At 41.8% G+C, this 25,687-nt stretch overlaps 2 protein-coding genes across 2 annotated transcripts; both read right to left on the reverse strand.

Moving 5' to 3' along the window:
• Positions 1 to 2,354: 2,354 nt before the first annotated feature.
• cenpi (centromere protein I) lies at positions 2,355 to 19,714 on the reverse strand. The gene is made up of 20 exons (XM_056439879.1): positions 19,491 to 19,714; positions 18,585 to 18,722; positions 18,218 to 18,336; positions 14,765 to 14,872; positions 14,297 to 14,345; positions 14,119 to 14,165; positions 13,851 to 13,940; positions 13,619 to 13,744; positions 13,241 to 13,384; positions 11,921 to 12,041; positions 11,553 to 11,647; positions 11,354 to 11,471; positions 11,102 to 11,166; positions 10,504 to 10,613; positions 9,457 to 9,592; positions 7,652 to 7,776; positions 7,187 to 7,235; positions 5,837 to 6,055; positions 4,921 to 4,962; positions 2,355 to 2,917 (listed from the first exon to the last, which is right to left on the reverse strand). Exons 1-20 carry the CDS (start codon positions 19,660 to 19,662, stop codon positions 2,759 to 2,761), a joined length of 2,232 nt encoding a protein of 743 aa, XP_056295854.1. The 5' UTR covers positions 19,663 to 19,714; the 3' UTR covers positions 2,355 to 2,758.
• Positions 19,715 to 23,239: 3,525 nt separating this feature from the next.
• On the reverse strand, positions 23,240 to 25,687 carry tmem35 (transmembrane protein 35). The gene is made up of 2 exons (XM_056439406.1): positions 25,509 to 25,687; positions 23,240 to 24,672 (listed from the first exon to the last, which is right to left on the reverse strand). The coding sequence occupies exons 1-2, from the start codon at positions 25,626 to 25,628 to the stop codon at positions 24,307 to 24,309; spliced, it is 486 nt and encodes a 161-aa protein (XP_056295381.1). The 5' UTR covers positions 25,629 to 25,687; the 3' UTR covers positions 23,240 to 24,306.

The following is a 25,687-nucleotide window of genomic DNA, read 5'->3' on the forward strand; positions in this document are numbered from 1 at the left end:
ACGTCAGTCTCCACCCACACAAAGTGATGAGGTCAAAAGGACCTACAAATGCTCATTTTTCTGCAGGAAGCGAGAGTTGCGAGGAAAGTCACAGTTAAAGGTCCGGTCTGTGTGTGTGTGCAGGGGCGGTTTTTCCTACAGGCGGTATAGGCGGCCGCCTCGGGCGCCATTCAGAGGGGGGCGCAAAAAGATGCGCCCAGCCAAAAAATGCCCCCCCTCTATATCTCCAACCAATATTTTGACATTTAAAAAAGAAATCTAACATTCGGGTAAAATGAGCCAAAAATCGAAAACGGAAGGGGCAATGCCAGCCATCAACTGGACAGAAAACAAAAAAAACATTATTTGCAGGCGACGAGGGAGTGAATGTGCACCGTTGATCAGGGGGGCGTGGCCGGAGGTAGTTCAGCACAGACGTGACATTTTCTCAGGGATTTTGTTCTTTATTAAATGTTTGTTCATTGTTGCGATCGTTGTTCTGTTCATTTGAAATAAATTCAGTCTTGCAGGGCAAAATAGCGTTTGAAAGTTGCAATTCCGTTTTCGTGCAAAATCGTTTTTTTTTTTTTGGGAGGGGGGGGCGCCACGAGTGAAGCTCGCCTAGAGCGCCAAATGTGCTAGGGCCGCCCCTGTGTGTGTGTGTGTGTGTGTGTGTGTGTGTGTGTGTGTGTGTGTGTGTGTGTGTGTGTGTGTGTGTGTGTGTGTGTGTGGTCCAGAGAACAATTGCACACCTCAAACCAGTGTGGGTGAATGTACTTCCTCTCATCCGCAATAAGTGCATGGAGGAGCTGTGCGTCTTGTCCGGTCAGTGTGTGAGCTGCGTGTGTTCAGAATAAGGAACAGAAAGAAATAAGAGGAGCTTTTTTCCCACTTGCTGCCCAAAACGTCCAGTTGCGCACCTTTTTGTCCTGTAGGTCCACTAAGCAGAACACACACAGGCTTTTAGGTATCCCGAAGCTCATTCGGCAAAACATCATCCATCACACGGATGTTGCCTATATGGGGGGGGGGGGACAAAAAAACAATCCCGCTGCTAAACTGCGACCAGCAGGACGCGCAGTGCCCGAACTGCAGCCCATCTGTCCCTCAGCATGCACAAGAGTGACCCGACGGAGATGAAAGTAGCCGGACAGTCACAGAATGATCCTGTTTGCCCTGAATGGGATGCGAACCGGCTTCCACCACAACACTATTCTCACTCCAACATTTTTTTTTTTTTTTTTTAAAGAAGCAGCCTTGAACAATCTTACCTTTCTGTCCTCGAGGCAAAGATAAGTCTCAGTTGGCACCGGCTCGGCTCGGTCCGATGCGTTTGCGAGGAGGCTGGAATGAGCTCCTGGAACGAGCTGAAGAAAGTGTGAGGCGAGCGGCGCGGATCGGTACCGGCGGCGGGCTCCGTGTCTCCGACGTGACATCAGCGGTGCTGCGGTCTTGAAGGGGGCTCCGCTCGCGCACACGCCGACGGTCTCATCCGCGGGGGGGAGGGTAACTCTGAGGGCACACAACGGCAGCAGCGTCTCACTAAGCCGGAGTCGGGATGAAATGAAATGCGAACCAGAAAACTTCCGCAGCTCTGGTGCGTTATGAGCTGCAGGAGGGAGGCTCGCTCTGGAATCACAGCTCGAGGGGGGGGGGATGGGGGGGGGGCTCCAAAAAAAAATCTGCCAGGGTGAGGTTGAGTCAAGGTTGAGAGAGCACATCTTCTTTGCAACTATTCATCTTCCGATAGTGTATTGACTTGTAAAAGAAAAAATATTAATATTAATCCTTAATAAACGAGAAATGATGGCATTCACTTGCCCTCATCTCTGGTCTGCATAAAGTGAACGAGTGAAATCGATCAGTGGATGACAGGAAATGAAGTTGTTGATAATTGGTTCACGTGCAGCTGGTTTCATATTTTTACATGTTTCATACAATTAATAAATTAACGACGGACTGATGACAATGTCAGTTGCAGCCCTAAACTGGTGGCATTGCATTATGGATTGTGTGGGTACCTGCAGGTTACCGATTCTCCCTTTTGTCTGACAATAAAATGACAATATGAAGAAGGGTGAATATTGAAGCGCAGCACAAGCATTTGACATGTCCCGGGTCAGCGATCGCCCCAGACAGCGGATGTCCGTACCTGGCGTGCAGTGTTCAGGAGACGATGCGCCAGAGGCCTTGTACCATCCAGATGGGTCTCTATTAAAACAAAATGCGGTTCTCCAGAAGGCAGAGCGACCGACTGAAGAATCCTGATCCATGGAGCACGTTCTCAAATAACTGATGTCATTTGAAAGAGGCAACACTCCCAAGAAAGTGGCAAACAGCAGCATAATGCAGAATAACTTTAGTAAGACACAACATTCATTACCTTCGCATTGAAAATGCGGAAGGTTATGTTTTTATTTGTTTTGACGGTAAAAGAGTCTTACACTTATTTATTATGAGTCAGGGTTTGCAGGGGGCAAGCTGTACACGAATATAACACAATTGTACAATGTTGAAGCAGTTTTAATGTCAGTGTGTTGACGTAAAAACAAAGTTTATTGCGAAGAAAAAATAAAATACTGAAAAGAAAGCTAAAAAAAGTCTTAGCTTTATGTCTATAATCATTGAATAAACAGTATTACAAGTACACATACATAACAAAAACAGACACGTCTATGTACACAAGACACTCAGAGATAGAATATGTACAAGTCTATTAAAAATGATGCTTGTGGTGCAGGTGTTCCTCTCCACTGAGTTCAGCATCTCCCTCGACCTGCTATGTGGACAGGCCGTCTCCGTCTCCGCTGCCCGGGCCTTTGCCCTGACCCCCAGCCGCCGTCAGCGGCAGGCTGATGTTGCTCTGAACAAACTGTTTAAGGCCGTCGTAACCCTGACTGAACAAATACTCCAGGTACCAGCTCCACGGCTTGGAATGCTGAAACACACACAGAAACACGCCCAATCACATCACAGAAGGTTTATATCATCAAAGCAAATACTCTCAATCTCTGAAGTATGCAGGGTGTCTACAGGAATAAACCAGTGAAATTTAAGACTTTTTAAGACTTTTTAAGACCACGTCTAAATAAAATTTAAGACCTAATTTACGATGGAAATATACATTAATCTAAATTAATTAATTCAAAGTAAACACACTGATGTCTGTTCAAAATTAACAGTATGGTGTAATGCAAAAGGATAACACAAATGTCATTGCTGTTGTAAATTATATTTATTAATACATTTTCAGAACATTTAAGTCCCATGAACAAATGTCTCTAAAATTAAGTAAATATATTTAAAAATACATGCAACATAGTTCCTTTTGAACAAAAAAAATCCATAAAGTAACAAATAACATTTCCAGCTGCTTTTAAAATGCAAATTCATTTACATAATAGAATGTATGTGTGTGTGGGTGAGTGAGTGTGAGTTCTCATGTCTCTATGTGATGGATGTTTGTGCACAGGTTCATGTCTACTCCTGAGCTTTTGTGAATATACTAGGAAAACAATCCTTTTCAAACTGTATTAATATAAAAACTTCCAGTTGACATTTGGTCCATTCTCCTGGAAAAAAGAAAGAAAAAAGGCAGACATTAGCCAACAGTCACCACATCTCTTATGACACCACCACTTCAGATTAATGTCAGACTGGATAAATAGGAATGAATACTATTTTTACAAATTAAGCAACGTGAGCCATCTCTTGAGCCTAGTGAACACTATGTAGACATATTGACAGGTAAACACCACTCTACTTACTACCATTCTAAAACTATTTTTAATTAGTCTAATTAATGTGTAGTGCGCCTATGCATAGCTGTTATTAACTTGACACACGAGTAAAGCTTAACTATATGAAACACATACTCATATACATGAGGTTAGTTAATACATATATTTATGTTAGACTTACTGTGAGGTGCTGAAGTAGGTCCTGGTGTCATGGCCCATGAGCTCCACAGGATCCTGACGGGACGTGGTCATTTCACCAATAGCGCACATGAAGTCCAGCTGTCTGCTCGCGGTGGTCTGGTCCAGAGTCTCGTGGAACAGAATGAAGAACGCACCGCAGCGTTGGTCTTGGGTGATGAGCTCTTTGTTGCAAGGCGCTGGATTTCCTCCGGTGACCTCCAGCGTTGTAGTTGACGCTGCGGGCGGCAGAGCAGGAGCTCGCGGCGGAGCAGGAGCTCGCGGCGGAGCAGGCGCTAGCCCCGCGGGCGGCCTTCGCTAGTCTCTGTGCTTCTTGCTCTGCACGTGAGATTCCACCGCTGGAAAGTCTCGCGACACACAACGCAGCTTCAGAAGCATTTCACCCACCGTGACCAGAAACACTCGTTCTTTTCAAGCCGTTGTTGAACTTGCATCCTGCCATGTTTTCTAAAGTAGCCGATGCTTCACGTTGTAGGGGATTGATAGGACCGAATACGCGGTGCTCACCCGTGTGCGCGCATCACGGCAGCTTCGATGCCGGCGCGCACATCGCTCTGTCGCGCGAGCCGAGAATTGTTTGCGGGGGGGGGGGATTTCACCCTGTTATAGGGGAAACACTGGAGTTGATAAGCGTGTCTTCTTGTCTGATCAATACGCAACTGTGAGGTGCGCGAATGGACCGAGCGGACAGCTGCTGATCACTCAACAGCCCGACCTGTATAAATAGACGGTGCGCGCGCAGCGCGCCAACATATTTTTTGGGAGCACCGAAGACCCATTTTGACCCAGGAAAACCCCTGGACATGACACCCAAAAAATTTAAGACCAATCCAATCTGAATTTAAGACAATTTAAGACTTTTTAAGGCCTTATTTTTAGGAAAAGCAATTTAAGACTTTTTAAGACTTTTTAAGGACCCGCGGACACCCTGGTATGAGTGACGCACATCGAACCGCATGTGAACCATCAGGAAATGCAAAAATAAACAGTAGAGCCCTCATACCTTTATGGAATTGAGGTCCAGGTCCTTTCTCTCCGGCCAACACTGATAAAGAGAGAACATGAATATTCACTGTCGGTCCGCCCTGCTCAATCTCACAAGATCGCTGCTACATATTGCAGCTGGACTGAACCACAAAAAAGGTGTGAGTATTATTAAACATGATGAAAACCACATCTCATGCTATACCCATTCATCATAAAAATGTCCTTCTGTATTAATGTATCTTCTATGAAGGATACATTAATACCACATCTGTGCCCTTGTCTTGCCTGTCGGTCCATTAAACAAAGTGCGCAGCCTGTGTGCGTGCTGATCCGCGCCTCTGACGGGGTCAACATAAGCAACAGCGACACAGAACACGCTGCAGCAGCCGGTTCAGAAGTCACTCCGACGTCACCCATTGCTTTGTGGAATGTTGGAGCAATTTGGCCAGCGCCATTGTTTTCCTTCGTCGCCATCTTGACTCTTTAAAATCAAGTGACACAAGAGGGTGGAGCTAAGAAGCCAAAGACGGAAGACATTTATATCGAACTATAAAGGTTACAATTAACTTTAACGAACTGAAAGGGCTTCAATTGGGGGACCAAAAACACGGCCCGAAATATGCTGCGGTTGCGACCCGTCAATCCCAAGGTAGCCACGCCCCCTAAAGCAGAACCTGCTTTATCGTCTATTTTACACTAAATGAAAATCATACTATCTTGACAAATACTTTCAGACGTCTACACAATTACAACCAGAGGAGACGCCCCCTTGATGGCTGTGAGAAAGAATGCAATTTAAGGCATGCCCACATTGGTTTAACTTCTCAGACGCAGAGGAAACTGCCTGGTCCAGATGTTGGTGTGGTGTGCAGCAGCTAGGATCCAACTCAAATATCTTGGGACCACAAAGACATCCCGAAGGCTCCACTCACCCTCTGATGGAAGTCGACAGCGTAGCTCATGAAGGCAGGGTGGTGGATGAGGTCGAAGCTCGCCGCGTGGTGCGGCACGTTGCTCTTGAGCAGCAGCTCCTCTCCCAGCTGGACGCCCATGTCTGGTTGAAACATGTTGGAGTTCCACAGGCAGCTGACCATGATGACTGCGTAATGGTTGAACTCGCGGAACGTCTGACGGCTGATGTGAAAGGCCTGCTGAAAAGCAAGAGCAAAGTTTCACATCTGATGTCTGTTGCGCCAATTAATTTACATGCAATTTACCAAGTCAATTTTATTACCGTATTTTCCGCACTAAAAGGCGCACTTAAAAGCCTTTAATTTTCTCAAAAAACAACAGTTCGCCTTATAATCCGGAGCGCCTTGTATATGGATTAATTCTGTTTGTACTTACTGACCTCGAAGCGATTTTGTGTGGTTCACGGCGCGCTGTCAACATGTTTTAGTACGACTTCGGTAAACTCCAAAGCCGCACCGCTTGCAGCATCACGGCTACCGCAGTTAGGAGCGTCGCGGAGTAATACTGCAAAAACCAGATCACTGAAAAGAAGATCCGGTCAGAGCACGTCACCAACATGGACACGGTTCCCCTCACCTCTGATATCCCCGTGAACCGCACCGTGGAGGAAACAGGGACCAGAACGATGTCACCCTTCACTGTAGTTCTCGCTATGGTTGTGAGTGTATTGTGTTGTATTTTACGTGTTATAACTGAACAATGTTGAGAGTTATTGTGAACACGTTTCATAAAATTTGACTGGCTGACTGTTTTGTTTCGCTTAATGCGCCTTATAGTCCGGTGCGCTATATACATGAAAAAAGATGGAAAATAGACCATTCATTGACAGTGCGCCTTATAATCCAGTGCGCCCTATAGTGCGGAAAATACGGTAATACAAAGTGCCTCTGACATTTCCAGGGGAGCGTGCCGGCTGCCTGACATGTAAATTCACAGCTCGCAGATGTATTAAAATCAACAACTTTTAAAGTCCTCATCTGAGAGGGTATTAAAGGTTGTAGGTAAATGCATGTTAATTCCTTAAGAGCTAGACTGAGGGATAGAATATATATAAAAGCTGCCACAGTGAATAAAATAGCAAATCACTTCTGTGCGCACCAGCTTAATGCCTGACATGTAAATACAATCAGAAGAAATGCATTAAAAAACCCTGGGTTGAGAAAAAAGGTTAAATTAGCACTTCTAATCTAATCACTGCTTATTGAAAACAATTTGCTTTCCATTGCATGTCAAGCACTTTGTGCTATGGAACAAAATATGCACGTTACAGTATTACTGAAAAGCAAATAACAGCAATTTTGTGTTTTTACCTCTCTGAGTTTTTCTTGACTCTTGGCTGATGTCAAGTTCACCTTGTACCTGAACAAAAAAGAAACAAGACTGACCAGTGAACCATGTGATCATCAAACAGATGATCTTCTATGGCCTGTCAAAGAATATAACCCAATTACATTCCAATGTACCTTTGCCATGCCATTTTTACGCTCAGCTTTGGCAGAATGACTTCAGAGCCCCGAGGTGGAGTCAGTTAGCCGACACTAAGGATCTGAGTTATAAAGGCTTGCCCTAGAGTTACGAACGACGCTTGAATTCTAGATAAATCGGAGAAGAGTGCTTAAGTGCATTCCTCTTAGACTCTCATTTTCATAAATCATGCATTAAAATATACATACAATTTGGCCATTTGATTCCTGTTCCATCATAAAATATGCATTGACATATGACCTCGTACATTAGGGTGCTGCTGTATGCATCGGGCAGGTTGAAGTCCCCACCTGTGCATGATGTAGGCTAGTCTGTCCACGCTAACAGGGTCAGTGGCAAACAGGGCTGGATAAAACACTCCAGGTGGAGGCATCACCACAAGGGGGAGCCCATACTTCAGAAACGTGTCGCACACCTGGGGGAGAAAAGAAATAGGAAATAAAACACCCACAGATAGTTACCAACGAAAAGGTAGACAATAAAAAACATCTAGAACAAGCTTTTTATCAGACCCGATTTATTTCAAGACTGTCCTGTGTGTTTTGTAACATTTATCTCTTACATTCTATGTGCTGCTGCTGCTGACTTGACCAGGAGAGTCATGGTTAAAAAAGGCGTAAAGAGTCAAACTCTGCACATACATTATATTAAGGTTAAACATCAAAGTAAAGTAACTTTAGGCAAAACTAATTTTTTTGGAGAGGATCTGAAAATAGCACCAGAACAGCCCAGGCTCAGGTTGCCTAAATCAAGCCACAAACGTAAATTCAACCGTTGGTGCAGGGCTCCAGACTGCGACCAAATGGTCGCATTTTGCGCCTAAAATTAGACACAGTGCGAGTAAATTTTTCATCAACTCGCGCATGCGCGACCAGTAAATTAGCAGATTTTTTTTGGTTTTGTTATTAAATATTTTTGTTGCTGACAAACTTGTTCTACACTTCAGCCCACTATAGTTAGCGGTAATGCCTGAATGACTGGTTTGCTAACCGACATTAACTCCAGAAGAAGAAGAAAGGAGACGAAAACCGAAGAAGAAGGCTGGCCTGTGTGTGAGAGCGGGGGGGGTACTAGCGGGGGGGGGTACTAGTATACTAGTAGGGTATTAAACAAATCACTTGAATCGTCTAATTAACTCGAAACACCTGGAAACACATTTTCAAATGTTTGATTTTGTTTTGCTGTTATAAATCTTTTGTTTTACTTGGTCTGAGGAAATATTCAAATTTTATGAGATAGGATTTTAGAGTTTTCTTAAGCTGTAAGCCATAATCAGCAATATTAAAAGAATAAAAGGCTTGCAATATTTCAGTTGATTTGTAATGAATCCAGAATGCATGACATTTTTGTTTTTTTAATTGCATTACAGAAAATAAAGAACTTTATCACAATATTCTAATTTTCTGAGACAGTCCTGTATGTATTTCCTCATAGTCCTCATAGCAATAATGCTCCACAATAAATAGAATGCGTCAATCGACACCGTGATCGGTATTATCGGTGATCGGCAGATACTGATTTCAGTGATCGGTGATCGGCACCAAAAACCTGATCGGTGCATCTCTAGAAACCAATAAATGTTTTGATTGGCCACATCGAAGTGCAACATGCACATGCTCAAGGTATGTTTTCTCTTAAAATATGTTTAAACTCAATACAGTAACTTCTGAAGAGTTCTCTGTTGTGAATGTTTTGCAGTTCATGATTGCAAAAAGGCATAAGATTGTATATTGTCAAATTATTTATCAGTAATACAGTAGAAATGATGGGAAAACTTTGCAAGTGGATTTCTACTGTGCGCAGGGTTTTTCCTGCATAGAGAAAATTTGGGCGAGCCGAGAAGAGTTGTTAACGGGGGAGGGGGTGCTAGTGAGGAGTGTGCTCACCCGTGTGCGCGGATGTGTGTGCGCATCACGGCAGAGCGGTCAGCTGCTGATCTCTCACTCAACACCTAGATTGTACGAATAAATTTTGACCCAGGAAAACCCTGTGTGCGCCCCTAAATTGTCTGCTTGCGCCCCTAACATTTTAAGTTAGGGGCCACTGTGCTCCTAGTTAAAAAAGTTAGTCTGGAGCCCTGTGGTGTATTATTTACTGTCTCGTAGAAGTCCAGAATGAAGCTGAGGAGGAGAGCGTGGCAGCCTTCCAGCTGAAGGCTCAGAGAGGCCAGCTGACCCACAAAGGCAACCAGCTCCATCACCGAATCCTTGAACCCCGACAGAGTCATGTTTCTGGGACAGAGGGAAGAGCAGCGAGTCAGACACACACTTCAACAGAATGATGTTCAGTGACAGTTGGAACTATTCGACTCCAGCAGTGCCTCAAGCCTCTGAGAGGACACCAGAAAAGCTCCCAAATCAGCCACATGACACTTCATTACAATACAAAGGACACACTGAATCAAGAGTGATGTTGAGAGTGTACTCAAATACACAATTAATGATCTCATCCCAGAATTGTACTTGAGCTAAATACCAGAGGTGAGTTTGAAAGTTGCAGTGAATAGAAAATGGATCCCTACACTTATTGGATAATTTATTGTGGGACTCAATATTGATGAAGCCCAGGTATTTAAACAATAATGACACGTACTCCAACCCTGAAATTTGAAAGCTGGAAAATCATATAACTGGAGATTAGGGATGCTTTTGTCTGCAAACGTATTTCAATTAAAGGATTTGAGGGATAAATAAGCTCAAAACTAAATGGAAAACATGTCAATACACACATCTGCCTATTTTTGCTTTGTTTAATGAATGAAAGATGGCTTGAATTCAGGCTAAAGCATTACTATAAACACCAGTGTAAGGATGTTGTTATGTTTTTATCAGAGTAAGAAATGTCAAAAAATGTCAAATTTAAAGGTTAAAAAATGAGTGCCGCACATTTAGAACTAAAATGGGTAAATCAACTGGGGCCAACAGGGAGGGGTTTGGTTCATTACACTTCCCCACGGTTAATAACCGTGGCAACACTTGAACACTTATATTACATACGCGAGAACTGATTAGGTCAGAGTTCTCGGTTTGAAAGCAAAAACTCAACGAGCTGTAAGCCTTATGCTCTCCAGTAAAGTCACAAAGTGTTTCAGGTTTTATGTCCAGGGCATAAACAAGTAGCAGGAAGTAGACGCAAGACTCACATGGAGGTGTGGCTGTTGAGGCTGATGTCCAAGTCGTCCTCCAGGGCATACACGGAGTGCCAGGTCAGCCACTTCAAGAGCATATTGTTGAGACACTCCATCAGACCACACTGCAGACACACGAAGAAGAGGAAAAGCCCCAGGCATGAGGGACGAGGACTGAAACACGGTATTCAATGGACACTGGGCGCCAGTGCTAGATTATTAAAGACACCAGTATTGATAAGCTTAGATGTTACTGGTTCTGCTCTTAGGTAATGGAGAAAATAACAACATATAGTTCCCATTTAAAGCAGTGTCCCTGCTTTAAATGGGAATTGGTTTTGTTTCTCTTTAAACAAAAAGAAACAAAAGAAGTTCCAATAAAGTGCCAGATTGATAAGCAGTACCTGTAAGAGTAGCAGGACAGTGACAATCTTAACAATACCAATCTCCACTGGTCATACAGTAGTTTAACCACTTAACGAATATATAATGAGTGCATTATTACAAGAAAAACACTATTACATCTTTTCTGCCAAATTATTACAGACGGTTTTGTAATTCAAGTACCATAGCATGATGTAATTTTACTTGTGCGTTCGAGAGCTAAACTCACCTTGAAGAACAGTGAGGATGTGAAGAAGAGCTGCATGAGGGGCTCAAACAGAAGACGTCTGATTTCTGAAGAGGGGGAGACAGAAGGTTAGTTTCACCAGCTATATAGTTCCATTAAATTCATTGGAAGTAACACAATAAGGCAGGATGTGTTCAAATAAGAACTTGTATTGAAGTGGAGAGCAAGGCCGTCTGCATGCTTGACAGAGACAGATCACTAAAGGCGGTGACAGACAACCCACGGAAAACTCACGGGAACTGGGGACAACAGGGATGTTGCTCAGCAGACCGAGGATTTGTGGGCGGAAGAGGGAACCGTCCCAAACACTGAGGAATTTGTAGAGGAAAGCCTCTGAGCAAGAAAAGCCCTCCTGAGAAAAGGGACACATTTAAATAATGAATACAGGGGACGGTGGAGCGGTGGCTCTCAGGGCCTGAACTGTGAGGCTCACCTGGAGAAAATGCTGTGTGGACAGCAACGTGTTCAGAAACTGCAGAGCTTCTTCTGAATTCTGGGAGGCTCCTCCATCGCCACAGAACAAGAACTCTTAAAAATAGCACAAACGGGTATTTAGTGAGTGAAAAAGTCAAGGGAATAAAAAGAAGACAGCAGAGGAACCCACATTCACAACATCTTCACACAGTGACTTCCTCTCCAGTCTCCTTTAAACCTTTCTCCGAAAAAATCCTTTTGATCTGCCAACTAGCGAATGTATTTGGGTTCAACTTAAGGCCTTTACTTTGGCTGACTCTTCCTGATAGAAGATGTCACAGCAGTTCGATAGTGCCCCCCCCCCCCCCCCCCGGGCACAGCCCTTACCTTCGTGGAGCGCGTGGCCGAGCCAGAAGTTGAGGCGTAGGAGGGCAGACTCGTCCTGTACACAGTCCAGGTACTGCAGTGCCAGACTGGAGCCCAGCAGTGAGCCCATCTGAGCGGGCAGCTGGTGGAGGTAAAATCAAGAAATAGGACACATACATAAATTATGATGAGAGGGTGAAATAATCAAACAACCATAAATAAAGAAGTAGGAAGAAGAGATGGAACAGAAAAATCATGTTTCCAACATTCAAATTTGTTTCAAATGATCCTGTTGACCTGCTACAGAATAATGATACACTGATGCTCATGTCCTTGTTGTGATAGAGTGGGCCACCAATCCTCCACTGAGCTCATTCTTCAGTATCCAGTAATCCCTATAATACCAGCACTGGGATATTTCTGTTATCACACTGGATAGTTGATGCAGTCCTGTATCGTGTATCAACAGCTGCCTCCCAATATGGGGACTTTATCAATATAATAAATCAATTAAAATAAGGAGAAGACAAACTGTGAATGGAAACAGATCAGCTCTCCAATCATTATGGAGCAACTGTATTATTAAACTGCAAAAGCACCATTCTGCTTTTGATAACAGGAGTGCAGGCAATGAGGGAAATAATCAATGAACCTTCTACAATGCCTTTGCTGAAGTTTTATGAGTTGAGATGGACTGTAATCATGTGTCTTGCGTAAGATACAGAGAAAGTAGATATTTCTTTATCTATTCCTGTCAGATAGCCTCGCATTGGCTTTTCAGGCAGTGAAAGATGAACATTGATGTCGCATGACACATAAAGGTCTGTGAGCCATAACAATGACTTGTATTAGTTTATCAAGTCATCTGAATCTGCAGGGCAAATAGATCATTTTGAAGAGGCATCTTTAAATTATAATTTGCTATGAAATCTTTGTTCAATGCATTGCTCAGATGCAGCTTATCTCAGGCATATTGCTTTAATTACTCATATAAGACATAAACCACCATATCTGTGAAAAGATGGATATACTATGATGAACAGACTAAATTTTAACAAGTGACACAGCACCACCCTGTGGCTGTGAGGATGCATCACATTGAAAATAACAGTGGTTAGAAACCCTAACGGCATGAAGAAACTGGCATATATTTTATTCTGCTGCCTAAATGGTTGGACGACAGGGGCTGTGGCTTGATTCATATTTTCCTAGTCCAGGTGTGTTGGGACTAACAGGTCAATTGCAGAAGCTGAGGAACATGGGAGCAGAGGGAGTGAAAGACTGAGAAGAGGAGGCACCACACAGATACAGAACTCAGAGATGTGTCACAGTATAAATTACCTCGATGCGGTGAATGTTCTCCAGGATATGCGCAAAGGAGTGGAGCTGCACCAGGGGGACCACCTTTCTGCTGGAGGACGAATCAGTCTGCGCCTCTTTACCGACGACAGAACTCAACTCCGGCAATTCCAGGTGGCAGTGTTTCTGAGAGAGAAAGCAAAGTAAAACAAGAACATGATTAGAAAGCCGTGGCTGGCTTTTATTAGTTTAATTTCCTGAAATTATTAAATGGCTAAAATGTGGTTCAAAATACAATTATAAAAAAATATACTTAATAGATCTGGTATTTGACATTATTTTCTGACCAAGTCACTCCTTGCAGGAGTGATTATAAACTCGGTAAGCAGTGTATCTGACTACTTAAATACACGTCCATACCCTTTTCCTGGGGTTGGTCTTAATTGTGGAGGCCAGGCTGATGCTGGCGGCAACCTGGGAACCATTCCTCTTCTGGACTGCAATCAGGGCTGATTTCCAGGGCATATTGTGGTTTCTAAACCCACTCTGTAAGAAAAGATAAGACACACAATCCCGCTGGTGCTTTAGAAGTGACGATCATTGGACAATATAACAGCAGGATCAGCAACAACTGCACAGGCCATGTACAAACCTTAATTCGTGAAGAGATGGAGAGCGTCACCAGGTCAGGGCAAAACACCCTGTAAAGTGACAGTAGGCTCAAGAGGAACGGTTGCCTTCCCTGAGGAAACATTGTCAACATGCTCAATATGACAGCTTTGTCATAGATGTTTCCTAATAATGCAGAATAGAGTGTAGACTAAACCCCATTCTGTGATTTCTCATTGAACAGATCTACCTACTGAATAAGTAGCTTTGATAAGTGGTTATAGAGGGTGTCGGATCAGCAGAAGGCTTACCAGTCTAGACTGTAGCTCCAGTAGCTTCCTGACTCTGAAGACCTGCACTAGAAACAAGAAGAAAAATAAAGCGGTCAATTTATCCAGAATTTATAGGAATACTGAAAAGAAGAAATAATGAAGTAAAATAGAATAAATAGCATTACAATCTTTTTTGGTGTTAAATTGTTTGACTCACCACTTTCCTTCCTGGTCAAAAGGTACAGCAGATGGCAGATGAAAGGACACTGAAATAAAGTGACAAAGAAATGATTTATTTACATCCAAGCAGTTGTTCAGGGTATCCCATATCACATTACAGTGGTGCAACCATTTCATGATGGGAGAACGCAATTCTCTTTTGTAATTAATCTGTTATAAGCCAAAACCAGAAATGCATATTATCTGTCCAGTGAGGCAGAAAATAACCTTTATTTATCAAGTATGTTTGTCAATCAAGGCACAGCATCCATACACAGTGAGGCATTTGTCATTTTAAATTGGTTTTCAAAATAGCTCTGGCAAACAATATAGGCATGTCATTAAATAATGAATAAGCATAATGAACCCGTATTTTGTGGCTCAAAGACATGTGTAAATGAATAGTACACCAATTTGATTTGATGCCGTCTTACAACAACAATGCAGAGATCATCAGCACACGTACCATATTTTCCTCAGTGACATAACTGAAGATGAAGCCATAGACGGCCCGAAGTTGGTCCTTTGCATCAATCATGTCAAATACAGTCAACACCCACTTTATGAAAAGAATCTGAAAATTGTATATGTAAATAAAAACACAAATGCATTAACAATTGTGCAAACTTAAAGATGACATGTACAGAATCATAAGCAGGTCAATCAAAACTCATCTCAAAGATCTAAAATTCAAACTATATTTTCAAAAACTGAGCAGCACTCATAAAAAAAAAAAAGATTGACTGAATTATTTTAATATTGAAAATAGCATGGAGAGCAAGTTTAAAAACATATATTTGTATTAACCCTGTAAGACCCCTAGTTGTAATATTACAACGTCACTTTTATCTCTCTAAAAAACACATTTGCAAAAACGTTTTTTGGGGAAAGACCATATTTACATAGTCAATGGGTCCTATTGTCTTGCCTTGCAATGCCATTGGATTGTAAATGTATATACAGGACTGTCTCAGAAAATTAGAATATTGTGATAAAGTTCTTTATTTTCTGTAATGCAATTAAAAAAACAAAAATGTCATGCATTCTGGATTCATTACAAATCAACTGAAATATTGCAAGCCTTTTATTCTTTTAATATTGCTGATTATGGCTTACAGCTTAAGAAAACTCAAATATCCTTAAATATTAGAATATCATGAAAAAGTATACTAGTAGGGCAGGGGTGGCCAACCAGTCAGAGACTAAGAGCCACATTTTTTACTGTGTCACCGCAAAGAGCCACATCATACATATGTGTGCGCCCACGCACACACACACCTCTGATCAGCCAGATTTGTTGTAAATGTCACACACCAACATGATAATGACAGAAATGGACTCCTACAGTACTAAGACAACAGGTCTGTCATGTTCAACAATGAACATTGTGTACACTGTCTCACACACACACACACAAACACACATTATCTCAGTTCAACCAAGTCTACAAACAAAAATATAATAATTTACAATAGCGTTTTTCTTTTACTATGCATGTTGCTTAGTGGGACTTATGGGATTCCTTGCCTTGAACAATCCTCTTCAAATCTGGCTTAATTCCGTTGTTGCCACTGAGCAATTCCTTCACATGGTGTCAATCAGAACAGGTGTCCGAAAATCGAGCGGTGCACTTGCGCCATGAATGCCGCATTATGGGGGCTGGAGTAATCAAACGCCCACCAATAAACCACCACTTAGCCAAGAGAGTTCGACATTTGGATGCGGTTCTCCCGCAACGCTGCTCTTACACCGTGCCTGCTGAATTGAGGGCGGCTGGAGAAAGCGTCACCGTAAACTACTTTAGCCAAAGTGCGGGACATCCAGCTGCCCATAATGCGGCGTTCATGGCGTAAGTGCAGTGTTTGATTTTCGGACACTTTCATTCGCGTAACCCACCGTAGAACGGCCCGCCGACATTCGGATGTGGTCTTTGCGTTTGGCCCACGAGTTTGAGACCCATGCCCTACTGGGAAACTTTGCGTTTTCATCTCACGCATGCGCGTTGACGAAAAATACCGTATTGAACTCAAGCGGCGAACACGCATACAAAAAAACACAAACTTAGATATGAACGTAAGAGCCGCATGACACCAGGCAAAGAGCCGCATGCTACTCGCGAGCCGCGGGTTGGCCACCCCTGTAGTAGGGTATTAAACAAATCACTTGAATCGTCTAATTAACTCGAAACACCTGGAAACACATTTTCAAATGTTTGATTTTGTTTTGCTGTCATAAATCTTTTTTTTTACTTGGTCTGAGGAAATATTCAAATTTTATGAGATAGGATTTTAGAGTTTTCTTAAGCTGTAAGCCATAATCAGCAATATTAAAAGAATAAAAGGCTTGCAATATTTCAGTTGATTTGTAATGAATCCAGAATGCATGACATTTTTGTTTTTTTAATTGCATTACAGAAAATAAAGAACTTTATCACAATATTCTAATTTTCTGAGAGTCCTGTATAGGTGTGGCCATAAGGCCATGAACTCACTCTACCTGCAAACTTTCCCGGAAGCACATCTCCTTGTTTCATTCAACTGGATATATCAACATTGAAGTAAGTAAATTCCATTAAATATTTTTTTGGGTGATTGTTAGAATATGTAGTTCATGTAAATACTAAGTTATTGTGGAATTAATGCATCACATTAGATTTTCAGCTTGTTATGTCATTGTTGTAATTTTATAACGTTGGGTGAAAATGGTGGCTAAAATAGCATGTGGAGCATGGAGACATTCCACTTCTCGGATGTTCAGATACAGGATAAATACTTCCAGAAATATAATGTATTTGATGATTCACACTTTACAAAAGGGTTATTTGTTATAATTTTAAGTTTAGACCAGATTTGAATAATTCTAAATGGGTTAGGGTAACCCAAACCCTATGTTATTTTTATGTTCGCAGTGAGATATAGTCAACTGTTTTTTTTATCTGGACTTTGTTGGTTTGCCCAAATATCTCCTTGTTACACAAGCCAGATAATGTTTGTAGAATGCTTTGGAGGATGGTTGTTCAGGGACAAGTGTAAATGTTTTGGAATGTGGGAGTTGCATTTATAATGCATTGTTCAGGGAGAGGTGTAAATGTTCTGGAATATGGGGGTTGCATTTATAATGCATTGTTCAGGGAGAGGTGTAAATGTGTTGGAATGTGGGGGTTGCATTTATAACGCATTGTTCAGGGAGAGGTGTAAATGTTCTGGAAGATGGGGATGTAAGAGTTCTGGGGGGGTTGTATTTTCCTTTTGTAAATGTAAGTAGAGAGCACATTAGGCTAGCCAGACAGTATTGTGTGCCATCAGTGGAGTGTATTGCCTGAATAGGATTCATTTGCATTGGAATTAGTTATACTTGAACATTCTCTAACTATTGTTTCCATTTCAGAATGCCACCAGCAAGGAGAGCTTTCTTCAGTATCCAGGATGTCATTGAGGCTGTCCAAAATGGAGAGAGCGATGTTGAGATGGAATCAGACACCAGTGATTCGAGTGATGAGGAAGTGGAAAAAGAGAATAAGAGACCCACTGATTGTCCAACTGAGGATGATGACAATAAGGACATTGAGCGAACCAACACAAGCCAACCAACTAAACTGACTATGCCCCGGGACCGGTCTCGCTGGCTGAAATTCTGCTACCAACGAGGCCCAACGTTGCAATATTACAACATTTCCCTAAAAACTTACAAAAACATTTTTTTATTATTAATCCTTCATTATCTGCATCAGAAGACTCTTACAACATCATCTGACTTTTTAAAAAAAATGATTTAGAGATTATTTATATGTTTGGGTCTTACAGGATTAAATGGTAAATAATGCGAACATAAAAATTAGAATAATACAATTATTCTTTGAGAGTGTTAGTACATGTATTCTTACTTTTTGAGAATTTGGACAAATCAAATTTACACTTACTCGTGTGTTGATGGGTATTTTTCCAATTCCCAGCCAAACCACTGCTCGAACAACAGCCTCCTGTGGTACCACCGTGGCAGGAATCAGACACTTCAGCACCCGGGCACAGAGAGTCATCCCTACACAGAAACAAAATCAGTTACAGTAAGCAAATGGTCAAACGCAGTGGTTAACACTGCCACCTTTGTGTGGCATTTGTTTCATGTGATCCCCAAGGTTTTCTTGGTTTTGACCCACAGTCAAAACAAGAGGTTGAAATTGACTGAGCTGTGTAAAAGAGGGTGAAAGACTCTGTCCAAGGTGTACACTTGCTTATGTGGTGGGAAAGACTCTAGCCCCCTATGACCCTCCTAAGTGACAGTCTTACCCATACGGAGGCTCATGGCAAACTCCAGCATGATAGAGATGGCCTCCGGGGAAAGTCCGTTCCTGTAGGCCACCTTCTCCACCATAACCATGTTCTTCTCGACCTCATCGTTCCCTTGCACTGGAGTACCCGCTTCAACTATAGGTGGGAGGGATAACATCACATCATTTGCATGTGTTTAACATGTAAAAATGCTCACATAGTTGTACATACTAACATGAGGGGAAACAATATCAACCAAATGTAAGCCAAAGCAAGAGTTTACACTCAGTGAAAAAAAGACTGGCCAAAAGTTTTCAGGTGATGTGTTTAGTGATGTACTTACAGATATCTACGCTACTTAGCACTGGTGTCTGTTATCACATTATCAATGCAGTGTATAGAAATTACAGCCATCAAAACAAGGTATCTGATCACAAAGATAATTGAAATTCCTAGACAGGTCAAACAATGCAGGAGAGTACCCATGATCACTTAAACCTCTTTTGGATGTAAGGATCTAGCGAAAGTCGTCTTATTGGTAAGATCAGTCACTTAGATTTAGTGCAATTGGGGCAACATATGACGTCACAACAGTTAATCCTCCGATTTGCAGCGTTTAATAGTGGTGGTTGAACATAACGTACGTTACAGACGTAAGGCTAGCCCTGTTTTGGAGAGCTCATAACAAAGTAACGTTAACTTAGCAACATTAGCTGGAACGAAAGCTGCGGTAAAACCCACAATACATCAAGAACGTTACATCTTGGGTTTGGCGTATTACTGGCCGTGTTTAGCGTCTTCTCACGTTCAATTACGAACTTCTACGTTATACAAGTAACCGAGCTGTTGGTACCTAACGCAACAATCTGCCATCGACCGGTGTGTGTGTGTGTGTGTGCGTGTGTGTGTGAGTCGCAACGTTACCGTCAGAGAAGTACTTCAGGGCCAGAACAAACGGGTCCTCCGCCTCGTTCTTCTTCCTCTCATTTTCTGCGACTCTCAGACTTCTGTTATTACTCCGACTGGACACAGACTGGTCGCTTGAAGACGAAGGGTCTAAACCTTGCGACCCCGACAGGTTTAGCGTTGCTGCCATTTCTACATTGCTAAAAACGTGTAAATATTGTGCTCTGCTCCGTGGAAGCCATTAAAACAAAACTCAAATCCTCCGCGCGACCGTTTGGTCTGCGCTTGCGCAGTATAGTCTTTCCGTTCAGTGGCTTCACGGAAGTTGTAGTCCTTCAACCGCCAAAGAGTAAGACTACAATAGTCATTGAGCTGTTCATCTCTCTTTTTGTAAATCCATGGTTACGTCTTATCTAGATACAGAAATCAGAGGATGCTGCGACGAATAACTTCGAAAACTGCTCACAATTACAGAAAAATAAATAATTTATATATAACAAAAAAATAACTCGGTCATTAAAATTAATTTGGTTCAGAATTTCTAATGTAATTTTTAGTGCTGTGAAAAATAACGCGTTAACTCAGTTAATTAAATTACAGGATTAATTAGTTAATTTTTTTTAACGCATGCGCAGAATGAGCTTCCAATCCGTCTGTTGTTGGTCGTCTCGAACCAGCAGCATGTCATTCTGTCTCTACGTGTCGCGTTAACACGACTCCGATCTCCGTCTCGCGCGCCGCAGAGCTCGGATGCCGGCGTGTGCGCGCACATCGGGACGAAAAAAAGTCACAGCCCTAGTAATTTTACAATGCTGTAAATAATTTAATCAGGGCACTTCCTCTATGAAACTTCTTCCTCAAAGCTACATACATTTCATACAAAATAAAAATGTGATTTCTATTACTTGTCAGCATTTTAAGAGAAGAGCTTGGCTTGTTTAGCAGTTGAGTTTACCAACCACATCAACCTGTACCACTTAGAGTAAAAAACAAATCCCTTACAAGCATAGTGACACGCAGTGAGTTTGACAGGGACTGCCTAAAAGTATATGGCAAGGTAATAATCCCACGACAGAACCAATCGATAGACATTTGTTGCGAACTATTTTAATAATCAATTTGTTGTTGCTGCCCTAATACACAGAGGTATATATATAAAAGCACAAACATGCAATATATATATATATATATTGCATGTTTGTGCTTTTATTTTATTTATAATTTTTATTTTATTTATAATTATTATTTATTTATAATTATTAAATAATATTATTAATAAGTCAAAAATATGCTGTATATATTAGGGATGCACCGATCTGATCGGCGCCGATCCATATCGGCCGATATTCCCATTGTCGGTTTTGATCGGCGTTCTCAAAACGGCCGATCAAAACGGCCGATCAGATGACGTTAACATCTGCGAGAACTATCAGAGACGTTTCAATCGCGGCGCATCGCAACGGAGACGATGCGCCCGGCGAGGGTCGCAGAGTGAGAGGACCACGAGGGGATCCTCACGCACCGAGCGGCGTCCCTGTCCCCCGAGTTGAATCACTGCGTCAACTCAGCCGACACTCACATGTCTGAGCCACTATATAAAAGTAAACAATTAACTGATTTTGTATCTTTATAGATCGTTTCTGAGATTTAGCATAAATTATGCTAACATTAAAACATTTTTACTGTACCAAGGAAGAGTTTATAAAAATAAGTCAGACTTTTGTATGTTAAAAAAAGTCCTGTATATAGATTTCCCCAAGAGTTCCAGGAAATGAATGATGCAGATGTGTTCCATACATATCTGAAATCCCCTACAATAGCAATCAAACTATTTTAATGTATCAATTAGGACATTTTTCAAAGTAAAAGTCCTAAATGTTTAAAGAAATCTGTAATTTCTTTAATTGTTTGAGGTGCTTTATATATGTATTTCCTCATAGTCCTAGGCAATAATGATACACAATAAATAGAATGCTTCAATCGACAAGGTGATCGGTGATCGGTATTATCGGATCGGCAGATACTGATTTCAGTGATCGGTGATCGGTATTATCGGTGATCGGCAGATACAGATTTCAGTTATCGGTGATCGGTACCAAAAAACCTGATCGGTGCATCTCTAGTATATATATATATATATACAGCATATATATACAGCCTATTTTGCATATTTGTGTTTTTATTGTTCCTTCATATTTTTCATCGCTGTCCGACATGAAAATCTTTTAAAATGTTGCCTCTTGAATAAAGATTTTAAAACAGGAAGAGGACCAATGGCTGATCAGCTTGAAGAGGACCAATGGCTGAGCAGCTTAAGCAGGACCAATGGCTGAGCAGCTTAAGGAGGACCAATGGCTGAGCAGCTTGAAGAGGACCAATGGCTGAGCAGCTTAAGGAGGACCAATGGCTGGGCAGCTTAAGCAGGACCAATGGCTGAGCAGCTTGAAGAGGACCATGGCTGATCAGGTTGAAGAGGAATGAATAAACTGAGCCATGCAGGAGGAATGGAGTGAACTGTTGTGCAATATGCATGATACATATTTTAGCTGAATCGTTCAAAAGCCACAAAATACAAAAGAACAAGGTCAAAAAGGATGAACTAATTTAAAGTTACACGGCCAGAAAATCTTCCAGTAATGTAGATGTGTGTAAATATATATACATATGTTTGTGTGTATGTATATATATTTTATATTGATTAATTAATTTTCTTCTAACGTTACTCTGCTAAGTGTTTGCATGTGTTAGCACATCCGTTATATCGTTTTTGGTTTCAGACGACAGAAGCGGAATACAGAAATGGTTTTCCGTTTTTCCGGTTTGGTTGTCCGTGTACGTTTTGTTCGTTTTTTCGTTTCATTCAAAATACGGAATACGGAAATAACGTAGTTTCTTCGTTTTCCGTTTGAAACCAAAAATGTAAAACTGTCACATAAAAATGAAGTTGCCATCCAATAACACTGGTATGAAGAAGCCTGCTTTTGATATACATTTGATTCATTTGACTTGACAAAAGGTCAAAGGTTACATTAAGCCTGAGTACACTATTTTGGCCTTCATAGGGATTTAAATCAGGGGTCCCCAAACCCCTGCTGCCTGTGATTATATACAGGCAGCAGGACACGTCTCCTTTGATTAAAGTTAAAAAAGTCAAATGGACTTCTGGTGGGGCTTTATGAGTCGGACGACAGAAACGGAATACAGAAGTGTTTTTACGGTTTTGGTTTTAAACGGAAAACGAAGAAAGCACGTTATTTCCGTATTCCGTATTTTTTATTAAACGAAAAAACAAACGATCAAAACGTACACGGACCCTCCAGGATAGTCACTGTCTTCTCCCCCATCATTTGCCGTCTCTCCTCCTTCATCTCCTTCATGTCGGAGCTCACGTCTGTGGTGCCTGAGCTTCTTCAACACTGACATGTGAAAGCAGGCCGTTAAATCTACAAACTGCACTTTTCCCCCCCAGCTCAGCGACATTATTATTTGACATTTCATTTTTTTGTTTTGATGACATCTTTGTACATTTTAGAAGCCCTTTGGAATGATGCTTGAAATTTGAGTTTTGTTAGGATTTAAAGTTAGAAATACCTCTGTTTTCACTTTTCTACCGAATTTCTGTATAAACACAGCACTATCAGATAAAAATAAATAAAAATTAGTTATAGCTTTTGCAAGGTTACAACAGTTTTCTGTGTGTATATAAAGACACAGACATCCCACAACAGCACCCCTTGTTGCAAGAGAGCGAATGAAACAAACTGAAGTCAGTTTCACCTCCAATTCTTTATTTTAAGTATATCGTTGACAGAAATATTGTGAATCTTAAAACTTACTGACAGGTTTTTGAATTGAGATATCGTTCCCTAAGAAGATTTAAAAGGAATACCTTTCTATATCTTCCGAGAGAAGTAAAACCAAACTGATCAGTAGAATCTTTAAGAAACAGTGAATACATTTAAGACTTCACCTGTGAATTACAAACGGTACAATTCCATTTTTAACAGGAAAAAATACTTTTTGGATTTGGTTGTTCTGCTTCACAAGCCAGCAGCAGCCAACCTGAGGCAGCAACTGCTGTACTTTCCAGCTTAACAACTCCACTGTGAGAACTGAACTGAAAGGAGAGGGAGGGATGCAGCTAATTTATTTTGGGAGAAAGGATTTCATGCGCATTGCTTCAAACATGTAGCCATATTGAGATGAAAAATAAACCAGGATTCATATTATTTTTTTCTAAAATAGCCTTCTGGTACCACTGCACAAAAAGAAGATGTGGATATGTCATGCTAGTTGATGTATAATTAGTACAAAGTTGTTTCAAAAGTGTTCATTTTCTATACTCTTGACCAAATGGAACATGCTTGTACTATTGAAGTTCATAAATCACCAGTCTCTCCTACATACAGTAGAAAAACAAATTAGAAAAAACAAGCTAGAAAGATTCTTTCATGAAAAAACAGCATCCTCAAATCATTTCGTAGCATAAATTAAATTCATACTTAAATAATAATAAAACCCATATAACAGTGTAGTACTAGAATAAATAGGTAAAATGGATTAGCTATTTAGACAATGAGTCGAGCTCATGAGAGTTTCCAGATATGATTGTCCACGTAGAGGATGTATGGATCGGGAGTTCTCAGTTTCACAGTAAGAGTGCAGAGGAGGAGGTGAGAGTAAGCAGTCGGCTAGCTGGATGGGACAGGAGATGGGTGTGTGTTTGGTGTTATTACTGGAAGTGACTGATTCCTTCAAAATTGTATTTACTACAATCCATAGGGGGGCACCAGGGTTTCCTTGGTTGTGGCTTGGACCCAAATAGACGAGGCTCTTAAGACTGCTTGACCTTGTTCTTTTCCTGGTCATTAAGGTGTTGTTCCTCTCTGCTGTCCTCCCTCTCCGGCCGGTCATCACTCTGGCGGGCGATAAGCAGTCGGCAGGTGAGCAGAATACCAAAGACCAGAGCGTGGGCGTAGCGTTTTAGGGGGTCTCCCACAAGCTGGTGGAAGAACAGGACGACAAGCATGACCAGCAACAGCAGGAAGTTGGCCACATCCTTGGGCCGGCCCGGGACCAGGGTGAGCACCACACCGCAGCCCACCTCCAGGGAGCCGATGATCTTGCGAAGCAGTACTGAGCTGATACCAATCTTTTTCAGGCCCGGCAAAGCCTTGGCATAGCTCTTGTATGCCCTTTTCTGAAAGGACAAAGTATATTTCATCTTTAACTAAGGTCATACAAACTCTCCCGGGTGTCTATTAATTTTTTTAATCTATTAAAGGACAATGTAATGTTGGGTCACCATTCAGTCACACATGTCAATTATCCAAAGGTCACGTGCTTTTATTTCACGACTGTGGTTGTACTCAAATAAAAAACTATTAAGTATAATATTATATGAGAATATAAGTTGTTTGAAGCCTCAATGCATGTCATCTATCATCTTCCGTATTTCAACCACAGCACTGGCAGGTGCACCTCACAGAATTTGCTGGAATGCGCCGCCATTGCTGTTCAGCTGTACGTTGCTTTTCACGTTAAATTCTATTTAATAAGCTGCAAGGAGCTCGCGAACATTTCGAAACGGGCTCCTTATCCAGCACGTTTGCACCATCCAGCTCATTTATAGCATGTGTGACCACGACGGGTTCGCGTTGCTCTCTTCACCAGCACACGAGGTTCATTAAATGGACACATTGCGGATTATTTTATGTGCAGATTCCCTGATGTCCCCCGTGTGAATGCCGACATATTGTCCGGCTCATCGTGAAGCACGCAGGCTTAGCCAGTGTGCTAGCTGTGGGAGGGAATACAATAACGTTTCAGCAGGTCATACCGTGATGAAAATGGACGCATGCTTCAGAGGCAGAGAAAAAGAGAGACGTCATTTTCGAAAGCGGTTCTTTTGTCCTATCTTTTACTATTTAGGTCAGCGTCACATTATTAGAGCCTGAGAGGCTTTCGTGTCTGCAGCCATTCCAGAACAATGGCCTTCACCCCCTTCGTACCGATGTGTCGTTCACATGCACTCACCATTTCACTGTATGCATCTTTGCTTAGTCTCGGGGTGAGCTTGATGGTTCCCATGAAGACGAAGAATAAACCCAACGCAAAAGAAAGGGCCACGATAGTAACTGTCCTCGGTGAGGCCATGTTTCGCCCCCGTACGTGTGCAGCAGGCGCTTCCCACTGAAGTGAATGAGAGTCGGACG

This window comes from Pseudoliparis swirei, chromosome 19, assembly GCF_029220125.1.
Source record: "Pseudoliparis swirei isolate HS2019 ecotype Mariana Trench chromosome 19, NWPU_hadal_v1, whole genome shotgun sequence".
In the NCBI taxonomy this organism is placed as follows: domain Eukaryota; kingdom Metazoa; phylum Chordata; class Actinopteri; order Perciformes; family Liparidae; genus Pseudoliparis; species Pseudoliparis swirei.